The sequence below is a fragment of the Setaria italica genome, chromosome IX (assembly GCF_000263155.2).
Source record: "Setaria italica strain Yugu1 chromosome IX, Setaria_italica_v2.0, whole genome shotgun sequence".
NCBI classification, from domain to species: Eukaryota; Viridiplantae; Streptophyta; class Magnoliopsida; order Poales; family Poaceae; genus Setaria; species Setaria italica.
In genome coordinates, this window is record NC_028458.1 from 9,301,646 (window position 1) to 9,317,037 (window position 15,392).

The 15,392-nt window shown below is 45.7% G+C and overlaps 2 protein-coding genes, 1 long non-coding RNA gene and 2 other non-coding genes across 5 annotated transcripts in view; 3 read left to right on the forward strand and 2 right to left on the reverse strand.

The window, feature by feature from the left end:
* Positions 1–748, forward strand: part of LOC101763524 (ADP-ribosylation factor-like protein 2) — a 4,544-nt gene extending 3,796 nt beyond the window's left edge. Inside the window, exon 4 of the mRNA XM_022829649.1 lies at positions 563–748. Coding sequence (XP_022685384.1) covers positions 563–748 — 186 coding nt within the window. The remainder of the gene's footprint in view (positions 1–562) is intronic.
* Positions 749–1,075: 327 nt separating this feature from the next.
* Positions 1,076–2,153, reverse strand: LOC101770940 (glycine-rich RNA-binding protein 2-like). The gene is made up of 2 exons (XM_004982148.2): positions 1,798–2,153; positions 1,076–1,620 (listed from the first exon to the last, which is right to left on the reverse strand). Exons 1-2 carry the CDS (start codon positions 1,909–1,911, stop codon positions 1,276–1,278), a joined length of 459 nt encoding a protein of 152 aa, XP_004982205.1. The 5' UTR covers positions 1,912–2,153; the 3' UTR covers positions 1,076–1,275.
* Positions 2,154–10,225: 8,072 nt separating this feature from the next.
* Positions 10,226–11,135, forward strand: LOC106804124. The gene is made up of 2 exons (XR_001393080.2): positions 10,226–10,507; positions 10,633–11,135. It is a non-coding gene; the product is annotated as an uncharacterized LOC106804124 (long non-coding RNA).
* Positions 11,136–12,566: 1,431 nt separating this feature from the next.
* On the reverse strand, positions 12,567–12,638 carry TRNAQ-CUG. The gene has a single exon. It is a non-coding gene; the product is annotated as a tRNA-Gln (tRNA).
* A 900-nt stretch (positions 12,639–13,538) lies between these two features.
* Positions 13,539–13,611, forward strand: TRNAR-CCU. The gene has a single exon. It is a non-coding gene; the product is annotated as a tRNA-Arg (tRNA).
* Positions 13,612–15,392: the final 1,781 nt, after the last annotated feature.

Sequence of the window (15,392 nt, forward strand, 5' to 3'; positions counted from 1 at the left end):
TCTGCATTTAGCTATGTTGACTCAGAAGTGATGGTGTTTTCCAGTAATTGGCATGGCATCGAGTGACTGAGCTTCCCAGTCTTGTCGCCGTAGGAAACAGGTAGCTTGAATCAAAGTTTCACTGGCGACTTGTAACACCATCAGGGACTACAAAGTTTGCACTGTTGGTCTCATCCATCTACAGAGAGCCTGGTAGAACCATTGGCTCGTGCATCCTAGTGCCAGTAAAGAAGGATCGGTCAAGTGCAGTAGGTCGTAGGCTCGTAGATGTGTCCACAAAGGCTCTGAGGCCTTGTTTAGTTGCCCGGGTGCCAAAATTACTGTAGTAACACTATAGCGTTTCGTTTGTATTTGTGAATTATTGTTCAAATATTGACTAATTAGGCTCAAAAGATTCATCTCGCAAAGTACAACAAAACTGTGCAATTAGTTTTTAATTTCGTCTACATTTAGTACTCCATGCATATACTGCAAGTTTGATGTGATAGGGAATCTTCTTTTTGCATAGTGTCAAAGTTGGGATTTGGTGTGAACCAACAAGGCCTGAAAGGCAAAACTCCAGTTCTACAGTTGCACCGTTGGCCGACTGACTCGCTTGCCTTCCTTTCAGGTTCTGAATCTTGAAGTGATGGACGGGAGCAGGCACTGGAAGATCGTCGGCTGCAGCGCCTACACCGGCGAGGGGCTTCTCGACGGATTCGACTGGCTGGTGCAGGACATTGCCTCTCGGATCTACGTCCTAGACTGATCTGGCATGCCATCTGCTGCCAGTTTAGTCATTGCACAGTCGGAATGTATAAAGTTTTGAGCTGGCGTCTACTTTTGTTTATGCTGTCCAAAATTGACGTTTTGGAAGTGATTTGAGCGTACAATCTGTCATCGTTACCGACTTGCCGTGTTCGCGTTCAGGTTGGATTACTGTCAAACAAGTGATCTAATTTCTGCCGTGGAAAGTTGTTCTGTACTGAGGATGCAAGGTTAGGCAATTGTATCTTGCGTTTGTTGGCGTGCAGTAATGTATTTGTTAATCGTTCAGACTGCGCGCAAATCAAAAGGAATTCAGTGCACACCGAGATATGCGAACAAAAACCTTGCTCACTCTTTTCTTCTCATTTCTTTTCATTGCGGAAACAACTTGGGAACGGTAAACATGGGGAACCAACACCTAATAGAACGGTAACACGGGACACTAAACTCGGGATCTCGAACGGTAACACGATGCTAATAGATAGCTAGGATAACTTGGCTGCTGCCTGCACGGGAGGGCCCACTCCGTCAGTTCCTCCAGTTGCCACCAGATTCGCCGCGGCTGCCGCCGTAGCCGCCACCGCCGCCGTAGCCGCCGTCGCGGCTGCGGTAGCCGCCGCCGCCGCCGCCGCCGTAGCCGCCCTGGCGACCGCCGCCGCCGTAGCCGCCGCCGCCACCGTAGCCGCCCTGGCGACCGCCGCCGCCGTAGCCACCGCCGCCGCCGCCGCGGGACTGGGCCTGGTTGACGGTGATGTTGCGGCCGTCGAGCTCCTTGCCGTTCATGTTCTCGATGGCTTCGAGCATCGACTGCTCAGTGGAGAAGGTGACGAAGCCGAACCCGCGGGACCTCCCAGTCTCCCGGTCGGTGATGACCTGCAAGCACAAGGAACAACAGCACCATCAGCGTGGGTGTTTGATTCGATTCAGAGAAACGCAGATCTAAACCGAAACATAGCAGATCTGGTGACACACGACGCAGATCTGGACTGGCGTCAACAGAAACCCATCGCAAAACCCAAGCGAATCGAACGGAACTCAGAGCAAACGGACCTTGGAGTCGACAACGTCGCCGTAGGAGGCGAAGGCAAGCTGGAGGGACTCGCTGTCGGTGGCCCATGCGAGGCCGCCGACGAAGCAACGGTACTCCACGTCCGCCGCCGCCATCTCCCTTCTTCTCCCACTGAAAAACCCTAAAGCCGAAGACTTGGTAAGAGGGGGAGGAGTAGCCAACCCACCTCTGAGAGAGCACGGGAAAGGATTGGTGCCCTACCCCGCGGTTTTATAGCGCGACAGGCGCGACGCGCGCCGTCGTGATCGGATCGGACGGCGACCGGGCGATGGGCGGTCCCGGCGGAGGATAAGGATCCCGAGGTGGGCCCACCGGGAGGGTTCTCGAGGGCAAGATATTTTTGCCGATGCCGTGATGGGCCTGCAAGCGGACTGGGGGTTGTTGGTGGGGAATGTGCTGCTCATGGATCGGGTCGGGCCTGTCGGCCTAGGCTACGCACTTTTGGTCAGTGCCAGACTGGGCCCAATCATATTGGCCCAATCTGATGCGGATCCAATGGTTGGTGTGGCGCGCGCACAATTCCCCTATCCGCCTATCGCGTGACGCGAACGTGACAGGAACGGAACTCTATTTTCCTTTTTTCAACATCCACGGGTTGGATTTTCCATCCCGAGAGAGAAACTATTTTCCTTTGTTCAGATAGAGAGAAAGAAGGTGTACGCGCATGGCACACCCGATCCTCCCATTCCTACTGCTTCCACACTAAAATCAATCTCGCGCACCTCCAACAACTCCAACAATTCCAAAATGCTTGGCAACCACATTTGGACCCATTAATCAATCCTCCGCATCCCTCCGAGCCGTACTTCGCTCCGCCCGCCGCGCTCCCCCTCCTTTCCGCCGTTCGTTCGCCTCCCGTTCACCCTCCTCACGATCTCTTTCTCGAGCCGCCGACGGCGCCCGTGCCGCGCCGCCGCCGTCCCCCATCCTCTCCTCGCCCCGACCCCTTTCTCGAGCAGCCACCGCCGCCCGCCCTCCATCGCCATACCCCACGCCGTCGCCGTCCCCCGTCCTCTCCGTGCCCCAATCGCCATACCAGCGCTGGCACCACGAACGCTAGCACGCGGCCCAACCTCGTCGCGGTCGCTCGCCAACCGGCCTCCTCCGTGCCATCTCGCCGTCGCTGGCCCCGTCCCGGCCGGCGCCCGCGCCCCGCCGGAGACGTTCGGCTTCGACGCGTTCAAGAAGACATTCTCCGTGGACGTCGCGGCGACCGAGGGGGGCCCGCTCGCCGCGCCCTTCACCATCGCGTCCTCGCGCCTCGACGACGTCTCCAACGTCGCCGTGCGCGTCGAGCTCCGCAGCGGCGCCGTCGGGTGCGGGAGGCGCCCGTGCTGCCATCCGTCGCCGACGAGGACCAGCCGGCCGCGCTCCCGCAGCGTCGCTCGGCGCGCTGCTCGACGAGGTCGCCGGTGTCCTCCATGGACACGCCTTTGCATCGGTGAGGAATCCGCACCTTCCCTCGCCCGGCTCGCAGGGTAGTAAAATTTGCATTCTGTTGCAGTTAGGTTGACAGGTGCTTGATCTTGAGATGAAGAACGTGCGATTCGCGTTGAAAAGTCTAGGATGTTGTGGAAATCTTAAATTGTTGAACGTGGTGATCCCGATGTTGATGGGGTGACTGCACTTTGAAGTATAGGCTTCGATGTAGATGGGAATTGCCTTTCAGGCGCTGAATTACTGAAAGATTTTGTTTCTTTCAGAGGATATAATTTGTTGCCATCCTTACGAGGTGAGTGGCATGAAATATGTGAGAGGGATGAATGTGAGATGGCCTTCAGAGGAAGCGTAACTGAAAACCAAGCTTGGTTATATCCGCTAATATTTGCTCTGGATGGTAACTGGCCTGGTGAAATCGTCCTTGAAAACCCATTTAACCTGAAAAAAATGTTTGGTTAGTTATAAGCTTAGAGCAGTTCATTCAGAATACAAGCCACTAAACCAACCAGTTTTGTATCAAAAAAAAAACCTACATAAGCATAAAGGTCCTTTCCGTGTGACAAATCGATTATTTTGTTTAGCTCATGTAGAAAGGTTCCATTTATTAAAAAAAGACCGTTGATGAATAAATGGAAAAACAGGCATGGATTATTGTTTGTTTCTGATATTCATATGTGTACTCAAGTGTTCGGTTGCTGTTTACACATCAAATACAAAGATTTCCCATTCCATGTGTATTTGATTGTAATTGTTTTCCAATTAAGGCTACAGCAGGAGTGGAGATGGCACTGATTGACGCGGTTGCTAACAGCATTCACATCCCTCTGTGGTGATTATTTGGAGGGGCATCAGATACTGTGACCACGGACATAATGGTATATTTTTATCCCATCATACTCTGCTCTATATTTTTGCTGGTCATCTAGCTGCTGGGCTTGGTTGTTTCAGGTGCGTTTGTTCTGAAAGTATGAAATCATTTTTTTACATTGTGCTTAGGTTGCTCCAGCCAGCAAATTGAAAGAAATATTACTTTGTTCACGACCTTATATATGTTGAATCAGCCGCTAAAATTGTTCCTGAAGCATATGGATGCAGTTTTGTTGATCTGTACACACCTCATTTACTGTCGGAAGATCCAGTGTATGGCGGCTATGAAGGTAGTCTTACTCTCTGCACAAAACTCTTTATATGTCTGCAGTTCCTTTTTAAAGATAGTGGCTAATGGCGACCACATTCATGTCTACTTTTATTAAAAATGGGAAACTACAGTTTTAGGTCCAGTAATGGTTTCAGGTCCACAAAGATTCAGTAATGCTTTCGTTTCTGTATGATGTGTCATATGTGTTTTTTCCTTGACTCAGCCTGCTGAACCCAAACCCTTCTGTATCTCAATTCTCATTTGAGGAAACTACTTATGTCGTGGAAAATATGTATCTCAGTTGTCTTCAGGCTGCTATGCTTGTTGGGAGATTGATCCTTTCAAGCTGCTGACCTTTATAAAACAAATTAAGTCTCAAACTGTATCTCCAGTTTATCGTTCATATGACTAATGCAAATTCTCGCTCCAGCCTTTGAACCTCTGTCGTACAAGTTCACAAACGCCCGAGGCCACGGTGGTTTTCTGTCACACCTTGAATTTTTTAAATTTCAGGATGTGATTAAAAGAAATAATTAAACAACGATTTTCTATAATTTAAAATTTTTGCCAACATTTATTTTCTTTACAGGAAATTTAGCATAGAAAAAATAATTATTTGTTATTCGAAATTTAAAAAGGTTGTTGTTCTCTGTCTGTGCATTCATGCTAATGTATCTTGGTGTCTCGTGAGTGAAAAAGTTTTAAAAATGTGTTTAGATGTTGTCCAAGTTCTTCTGAGAATTTTCCAGTTTTTCTGGAATTTATTCTCCTTTTCCTTGAGCTTAATCCAATTTTTTTGGAAGGTTATAAAATCCTTTTTTTTTCACGAGCTCCAGATATTTTATTTGCGTTCCTCGTGTCCCAAACTATCTCTAGGAATTTTTTCTGGAATTTTTGGGATTTTCAGAACATTTTTCGTGGTTTAAAGTATTTATCTAGAATTTTCTGGATTTATATTCCCACGTGAAATAATTTCTGAAAATAATCTTTTCTTTTTCCTTTGGGCCGAGCCTTGGGCCCGACCCACACCGGCCAGCAGGCCGATCCACTCTGGCCCGCCTCTCCTCTCTTTTCCGGCCGGCCTGCATTCTCCCCTTTGCAGCGGCCCACCAGCACCGTCGGCCCAGTCCGCATTCCCTCTCTCCCTTCTCTCTTCTGGCCCGCCAGCAACCACCCTTTCGCCGGCCCAGTTCGCCCAGCGAGCCCACGCCTCCTCTCACTGACGGGCGGGACCCACCCGTCAGCTCCTTCCTCCACCTCCAGCGCAGGCGCCGCCAGTAACGGCCGCCGCAATCCGCCGCACGGCTGCGCCCCGTTCGTCTCCCCACCTCCTGCGCCACCTCCGCCGAAACTGCCGCCCCCACTTGCTCCGCCCGCGCCGCCAGCACCTCTTTCCTCTCTTCAAGGCGAGTAACCGCGCCCGTTTCAGCTCTAAGACCATCAATGGCCGGCCGGACCGTTGGCCTTCCCCGGGCGCCCTTTCCGCTCCTCCCCGCGCCCTATAAATCCCCCATCACCTTCGCCCGGAGCTCCTCTTTCCATTCCACCGCTCGCTCGCCACTCTCTCGCACCAGAGCACCGCCGCCCAAAAGCTTCGCCTCCTCCGGCTCCTGTTCGCCGGCCGTGCGCCTCTGCTTCCTCCCCTTCGCCGCCGGTGAGGCTCCCTCCTCGCCGCGCCAAGCGCCGGCGAGCCGCCGGTTCTAGCGCCGCCGGCCAGAGCTGCGCAAGCCCCTGCGCAAGGAAGAAGAAAGGGATAAGGCGCCGTTTTGCGTCTTAGCCCCTGACAAACTATGTAATTTCTTCAATATCTTTGTGCCTTGATCAATCTTCAGAAACCCCCAGAACTTTCAGATCCTTGCAATCTAATCCAAGCCTTGATCTTTTGCAGATCTAACCCCGGATTTTCAGCTTTTCGCGGTTCTGTTCTCTGAGTCTTGGTAATATTTCTTGCTAACCCCTGTAGTCTACGGTTAATCTTGTTCAGGTTCTTAGAACCTTGCTTAGTCCGTGGATTCCGCGTTTTAGCTCCGTTTTAATCCGTTCAAGTTGCATTAGATTCTTCACAACATAAAGTACACGTTAGTAGTGATGTTGAACATAATTTCTTGTCTTTTAAAATAAATTTATTGTTAATTTGATTAATACCTATTGGAATACCTTCTCCTAATAAGAATTTAAGTAGGATTTACACCGGTTTTTCATAATAAATATTAATTTGACTAATTATTATTCAATTAGTTTTTTTTAAAAAGTGAGTAGGTTCTATCCCGATTTTCATAAACTAAGGTTTAATTGGTTAATTCCTAATTATAACTAGCTTTTCTAAATAAAAGATATCTAGGTTATACATCGGTTTTCATAAATAAAGTTAAGATGCTTAATGATATCATAAATGCATTATTAAATAATATGTTTAGTTGAACACAAAATACAAAGTTATTCGATTAGATGTCTTATACATGCTCTGAGTTTCTAAAGTTAATTGTTAAATTGACATGACTCGTACTTTAATATTTACAAATAAAATATGATTAAGTTATCGCGTTTTCAATAATTAAATATAACTTGCTTAATTCCAAATAGGATATTTCTCTAAAATAACCTATGTCCATGTTTTATTTAATTAAAATGGATCAAGCATATAGTCTTTTTATTTCTTTGATACATCAAACTTCTCGATAGTTTCGATCTCAGCATTTCCTGCGTTTGTGTGACCTTAGATTAAGCCTTGTCCTTTAGTACGCTCTTTTAAAGCCTTTCTTTTATTTTGGTGTATTGTTCTTAGTTGTACTTGTTTGTTTGTTTGTGCTGGTGTTTGCTTTGATTAGAAGGATCGCTGCTCGGAAGCTTTGAAGGTTATGAATTTCAAGAAAGCAAGATCTGAAGAGTAGTAAGAGCAACTTTACGTTGGAGAAAGGCAAGTGTCCCTAACCATCCTTCTACCTATGCTTTATTCACAATATCATGATAATGTTAATTGGAACATGGAGAACTACCCAGGAAAATAGTACAACCACAAGAACTATCATGGCTCTGGTCTTGGCTAATTAATTAGAGACTCTAGTCTAGGGTAACCTTATTGAAAGGGCAAGAAGGGTAGCGGCAGATGGGATATAGCACCCGCTCTCTTGGGGAGTGGACTTAGCTAGGACACTATACCCACTAGGGGGCTGTTATATCATGTTACCAATCCGGAAACCTTAGTGGGTTACCACTTGCTAGGGAATCTTTGTAAAGGCCTCGTAGCGTCTCTATGCAATCACACCTCGGAAGTGTGGTATTGTGCCTGATCAGCACAACATGGTTGGGTCCAAAGTTCTCTGAACTTTTACGCGACTTGTGGGTAAAGATGTATAACCTCTGTAGAGTGTAAACTGATATATCAGCCGTGCTCATGGTTAAGAGCGGCCTAGACCCTCACATGATTAATTAAACTTGAAGATGGACTTAAATCGTTATTCTGGTTAGTTCCTGTGGCCTTGCTGAGTATCAACCATAAGTGTACTCACCCTTACTTACTGCTGCTCAGAAAAAGCTGTTATAAAGTTGCTATGAAGATGAAGATGATGCTAAGTTCTAGGCGTACGCAACCCCCAGTCATTTGCCTGTGAAGTTTAGAGCCTCCGTTTCCAAGGTTTAAGCTGTGTGTCTCTGATAGTCTTGTAAGTCTGTTTGTATCTTTCTACATGATAATGTTCCTGTTATTCTCTTATGATGTCACTATATGTATGAAACTAGATCCTGGCATACATATAGGTAGCACTTGGTTTTGTTTTAAAACTGGGTGTGACATTTCCTTCACTTGGACAACGATGGCTCACTATATCACAGTTATTCCTGGTGCTTAGTTACCCTCTGGCTTCCTGTAAAAGTATTGTGTTTTTCTCCTTGTTTCATGTGGGAGCATTGTATTTTTTCCCCTGAACTGACAATGTAGCTAGCTGATTTGGGGGAAAACGAGGGATCTTCCCCCTTCCTCTTATCTATCACCTGATGCTTGTGGGGAATTTCCCTGCGTTTAATTCCTACGTACAAATCCTGCTAAATTTGGTCTCACCATTCCATAGTGGGTATTATTTTTTTTCATATGTGCCTATACTTCTGTGCACGGTCAAGTTGCAGCTTCTTCTATTTATTTTTTGAACTTTCAGGTACCTTGAAAATATATTATGATATTGTGGTCGATGCATATCTTTTTAGTCCCCCTTTGTTGCACTCTTGTTGAATAAGATTTTTTTATACTTACTGATATGCTTGAGATCAAATCAGATTATAATAATGATGTTCAGAGTAGGGTTTGTCGTGAAAGATGGCCACCAACCTCTTAATAACATCCCTGTCTTTTACGAGGTCAAGATACAATGCATATTGAACAAAACACAGTTAGTAACCACGGTACTTGGCCTTTCAACTCTAATAATGAATGTCCCTATACAATGGGACAGGATTCCCCTTTTATAGTGCTTAGAAGGCATTTTTACATTACATCTTTACCCTTCACAACAACTACATCCTTGGTATATGCTTTACACAAAGGTCATTTGGGAGTCACGTTTTCCCTGTCACCTGATAGTGCCGTGATTTGCGCTATCACATGGCCCCGTCAATCACGCTCCTCATTTCGCCCGCGCCGTCAACGCTCCATGATCTCGCGCCAGAGACTTGCTTAGCTTCGGCTCTCTCGGCCGGCTTGGCCTCGTCCTCGAGGTCTTCCCGGGCTTCGGTCGCGTTCACCTTCTCATCCTGCACAAAATGGTCAAACAGCTCGGTACCCCCATACTGGAGTGTTTGAGACATGGTTATTTGGTTAGCAAACAAAACGAGCACCTCCTTGGCTTCGGGCCCGGCTTCGGGCGCAGGAGTCCTTGGCATGTTTCCTGAAGCCAGGTACCTTCTCGCGAAGCTGACCCCTTGAGTAACCTCAGAACAGATTTAGATTCAAGCGACCGCGAGGGTGACCGTTTTCGTGGGCGACCCCCAACAGCAGACTCCTTACGGCACATTACAATGAACTGTGAACTTCAGAACTTTAATTTTCGATAAGTTGGAGTCGATGCTTAAGACTTCAGAACTTTATTTAATATATGACAATTTTAATAGCAGTTTGATTGTTTTACTTCTAAGTACCAACAGCTCTAAATTTTTGTGCACTGCACCCTTAGTTTTTGAGTAAACAATACTGATTGCTGAGGTTACAATGCATCTTTCTATGTGGGACTATAGTTTTGTCAAGTAAGGCTATGTACACATTGATAAATCTGGTTCAGAATAATATGGCTGATACATTGCAATCTCATTATCTGAACAAAATTAGGTTTATCTGTTATTAGTAGAAGGCTTACTTGTTAAAAAGGACCTACATAGGTTTCTTTGTCTATATGAATCTTTGGGGAATTCTGCTTATCTTCCATGGATAGATGCTACTTCATGGGTGTGTCAGCTTTTTGCTTGCCAAAGGAGCTTGTGACTTGCAACTACCACTTATTCAATGATCTCTAATAACTGAATCATTTTGTTTAGATTCTAATTATCAGATCTTTTCATGATCTCTTTATGTTTTGAGGTGTTGGATGAGAAAGGGTTAATGGTGGTTGCTACCATGCTACAAGAAATCAGAGCTTGTCATTATGAGTGTTGTAGGGGATGTTTGGATATACCCCACTAAAGTTTAGCACTTGTCACATCGGATGTTTAGATACTAAGTATTAAACATAGGCTAATTACAAAACTAATTGCACAGATGGAGTCTAATTCGCGAGACGAATCTATTAAGCCTAATTAGTCCATGATTTGACAATGTGGTGCTACAGTAACCATTTGCTAATAATAGGTTAATTAGGCTTAATAGATTCATCTCGCGAATTAGCATAGGTTCTGCAATTAGTTTTATAATTAGCTCATGTTTAGTCCTCCTAATTAACATCCGATGTGATACTGCTAAAGTTTAGCACCTAGGTATCCAAACACCCCCGTAGTTGAAGTGGGGTTAGTGTACGTTAAACCATGATGGGCCTAGGAGACTTCATCATTCTACACTCAAGAAGCAGAAAGGTGACTGTTGCCCCCCACGACTTGTTGGATGCAGATTGGTTTGGTGTTTGCTTTCGGATCAGGTACGATTAATAATGCTTTGATCTGTGATTCTTAGAAAATGTGTTTCAGGCAGCCAGTGTTAATCGGTTACTTGGGATTCTTTTGCTAGCAAGTAGTAAGGTAGCAATTTCGTCATCACCTGCAGATAGGCACCGAGGTATTTTCCGCATCCAGGAGTGTGTGCACCGCATTCGTGGGAACGGTGGAGAAGAAAGGCCATGAAGCGGCTCCCAAGTATCTATGACGATGCTGTCGACGTCCACAGGGCCTTGTGCAGGTCGTCTTCTGCAGTTCTACCCAACCTTGGTCTATGTGAGCTCCGGCTTTATGAACGCATGGAGACACCCCCACGGCACATGACCGGTTGGAGCAATTGGCCTGTAGCTTGCCATGATGTGCAGACTTTCAATCAGTTCATGATGGCCTCCATGCGCGTGAAGGTAATGTGCTCGTGGAAATTCTCCTAGAGCAATGTCTGGATTAAGCCACAACTAGATGGATTGTCAAATGTCATTATGTTGTGTGAACTATGCAAGCGTTTTCTGAAACATTACATGTGCGGTAGTACAATTAAATATGGTAATAGAATGATGCTCGTTTTATGATTTACATGGATGGATTTCAAGATGAATTTAACAATTGTACTGCATTCTGGCTTTATTTTGTCATTTATAATGACCTGTTAGTTTGAAACTTGAAACTTGCTCATGCATGGTAACTGATATATCTTCATGAATTAGCATGGACCTAGAAAACCCATGGAAAGAAACCGAGTACAGAAATTTTCATATTTTGGGTGTTCAAAACGATTTATTTAAGAAAGCAAAAGGATCCTTCTTTAAATAAGGGCATATGATTTGTTGTAGAAAATATAGGTTTCATGTCATCCTTTGGTTTCAGACCTTCAGGCATGCGATAGATTTGGTTTTGGGTTTGAATGCTCTGGCATATATAGTTTCATTTAATTCATTAACTAAGTTCTTGGATTAAATATTTTGTTTAATATTTGGATTTATTTTCACATTATTATTGTCTCGTCGAATACTCTGTGTATTTCTATATATATTGCCCGTAGCAACGCACGGGCACGATCCTAGTTGTAAGCTATTTTTGAGAAAATACTGGAGATGCTCTAAGAAGAAGAAAAAATAAAGGCCATTGTTCCATCAGTAATCTTGTTAAGTAGGAGTAGTTATCCAAGGGTTCGTCACTAAAAAACCACTATTATTGCATTGTTTCTGCATTGTGCATTCTCTCCAAACTACGTCACACTTTTCGCTATCGGTCTCTCATTGTCTCATAATCATTGGGAAAAACCCTAGGCATGACTTGCTGGAAAATTTCCTCTCAAAATATAATTATTCACCAATTGCCAACGAAGATCCGACCATGTTCATAGCATTTTGAAGTCTGATGCTCAATCGTATACATATTCTCCTTCAGCTAAGTCTTCTGCCTTTGGGGGGGGGGGGGGGGGGGGGGGGGGGGATCACTGAAAAAAAAAACGTTTCTCCACACATTGCTTATTGACGGAAGATTTGACACCTAAAATGAAGAACATTGGAACAGGGACTTAGCAGATGTAGGGCGTTTCCAAGATTATCAATGTTGGCATTGGCAAACGTTCCCCCTTTTTTATTCAAGCCTTGATTATAAAGAGGAGAAACACTAATGCGGTGAAAGTAACATGATTTAGTCATAGTTATAAATTTTATTGTTTTTGTACAGAAGTGAACGGGAATAGGAACATGATTTGAAAGGAAAACAGGTGAAATGAAACAAAAAAAAAGTTCCCGTGTACAGAAGTGGTGAAATGGGAGCTGGAAAATGATTTGAAAAAACAAGGTCAGATGAAACAAAAAATAATTTGAAAGAAAACAGGTGAAATGGAAACAAAGGCCCATTTACATAAGTTATGAAATGGCAGCTGGAAAATGATTTGGAAGAAAACAAGATGAAATTGAAAAAAAAAAGATTCCACGGAGATTTGATCTCGGGTTACTCGATTCAAAGTGCAATGTCCTGACCACTAAGCTACAAAACAATCTTAAAATAAATAACGTGAAATAAATCAAAACAAGGTCCCACCGAGATTTGAACTCGGGTTACTGGATTCAGAGTCCAATGTCCTGACCACTAGACCATGGGACCGTTGTCGAGTTTAGTTTGATTTATTAATTATATATCTCTGCGAGACCAGATTCTAAGCTTTGGGCTATAAATTGGCTTCTACTAGTATAATTCTCCGGCCCAAAATGTCTAGATTGAGTTTGTTGCAATGCTATCATCAATGCAAATTGCAATCCATTCATCGAGCCATGTTCATAGCATGGAGAAGCTTCCGATAAGCACCATCCATAAAAGGTAGGTACCATGTGAGGCAAAGAGACCAGATGTGCCCCCTTCTCCTTCCCATTTACGATGTATCCATGGACAACGCCTCTCTCGTTATGGTTACCTTCTTTCATCTCCAAGTGTTCGCTACTTCCATAGTCACACTTTGCAAGCCACCGTTTGTTCCTATCACACTCCAGCAAGACATCTACCGAGGCATGCGTCCATTTGGCACCGATAGCTGCCTATTACCCTTTATTTTTTTTCTTTTTTGAGAGGAGACACCTATTATTACCTTGCCGGGTCATTTCCATATCAAAAAGTTTTAAAGTGGTGGGCCAAACATACCTCCCTAGCTCCAAGCCCGTTGGGCTTGAGCTTGGTTGGACTGGGCCAATGTTTTTTGCATGAACCAAAGTGTGCACTGTGCATTTTCAAGATGTGGGCCCAATACATAACTTAAAAAATGTTTAGCAGCTGCATAAAACATAATTAGTTGCTCCGGTTCCAGTGCGCCATCATGGACCACGACATGTGTTTTCGGGCTTTTCTAACCATGGAAATGATAAGTGAGATTTAGAGAGAGAGAAAAATCAGCAGTGCCACTCCAACAGGGCATTTGTCACACGCAACAAAAAAAAAAGTCAACGGTGCAAGTTGATTGCGAGTTACTGTGAATAGAATCAATAAATTTTTTACTGTGATAAGCAATACAAAGCGCCTGTAGCTCAGTGGATAGAGCGTCTGTTTCCTAAGCAGAAGGCCGTAGGTTCGACCCCTACCTGGCGCGTTTTTATTTTGGTTATGTTAAGCTTCTGTCACTTTTTTTTTTCAATCTATCGCTTTCTGATTCTCTGTTTACGCAATCCAGCCATGCCAAGCACTTATATTTTTGTTAGGGTGTGCATTTATGTATGGAAACAAGAAAGTATGGTACTTGTGGAACACTGCTTCTCCGCCAATACTAAAGGATCAGGCCTCTGACTGGCAGAGCAAAAAATGAGGCACAGAATTCTCTGTCCAGCTATTCTGTACATAATGAACAAAAATGATCTATGCTTTAGAAATCAGAATTCAATTTCTCGTATGCTTTACTGTATAGATAATGAGCGATGAAGTCGAGTCGGACAGGGTCATTGCTTTCAGATTCGAACTCCAACAAACACGAAACAACGGGCTGGGTTTGGCGATCGATGGACGATGGGCCAACGAGTTCGTTTCCCACGACTCTAGCCGCTTCCGATTCGTTCTTCTAACTAACAGTCAGCTAAATTCAGAGGAGGGCCCTCCATCCTTCCGCCTCACGGGTCGCGCGCGGCGCAAACAAAGCGAGGTCACAAATTCGGGATCCACGACGACCGACGCTGCCGATCGATCGAGGTGTTGCGTTGCGCCGCCACGACAGATCACCGTGTCCCCAATGTCGAGCGTCACTTGCAAACGAGCTATTGTTCCCAGGAGGAAGAGGGAGAAGCAGCAAGACGCCATGGAGGAGACGACGGACCTGCCGGCGGACGTGCTCGCTGACGTCCTCCGGCGCCTCCCGCCGCGCGCGGCATCGTCACGTCCCGGTGCGTCTGCAAGGCGTGGCGCGCCCTCGTCGACGCCCACCCCTCGCTGCGCGGGGAGCTCCTCCCGCGCTCCCTCGCCGGCGTCCTCGTCAACTTCCACGGCCTGTACGTCACGGAGTTCTTCTCCCGCCCCTCGACGGACTCCTACGTCTTCGTCAAGCACGACGACCTCACCACCAGCCACGACGGACATCCGTACCCGCCGTCCGCCGTCGTCAAGGACCATTGCAACGGCCTAGTCCTGATCGACGAGCACCTGGTGATAGATTATGGTGTGCGTCTAGTGGGTTAACAACTCGATTCTTAGGGTAAAATTAATATCTTATGTCTGACCGAGAGTAACCGAGGGAGAGAGAGATAGGGTGAGAGAGTCACTAACCTTCGGACTTGAAGGATGAGCTCGCCATAGTGGTGACGACGGCGAGGGCGGCGAGGTGGTGGCGGTGCTTCCTACTGCTTACAACGCTTAGGATGATCGGGTCTAGGATTTTGTCGGTGGGTCCAGTGGGCATGACAAACCTTAGCGTGCATGGCCCCGCCCCTGCCTTCTCTTTATAGCACTGCGCGACAGGACCCGTAACCATGAGTTGGTTGTGCGCATCAGGGTCCGACTCAGTCGTTGGACCAAGTCGGTGGAGATCAACACTAACATTCTCCCCCTTAATCTCACCTTATACTTAAGCTTAGTCTTAAACTTGGAATACTTAACTTAGCACCCATTTCATCATAGATTAGTGTAGAGAGCATGCCTCATCATAATAGTCGGTTACGTACTAGCAGATTCAACAGCTACAATACACCTTTCTATTTTGAAACAGATTCTTATTCTGGGCTCTTAGCATCCAGGGATCATAGGATTTCCCGTAAACCCATGCCAACTAAGTGTTTTCTGAACACATTAGGCGGTAAGTCTTTCATGAGCGGATCCGCAAGCATTTCCTTTATTCTTAAATGCTCTAGACTGATGGTATGATTCTAGATTTTCTTTTTCACAACATAA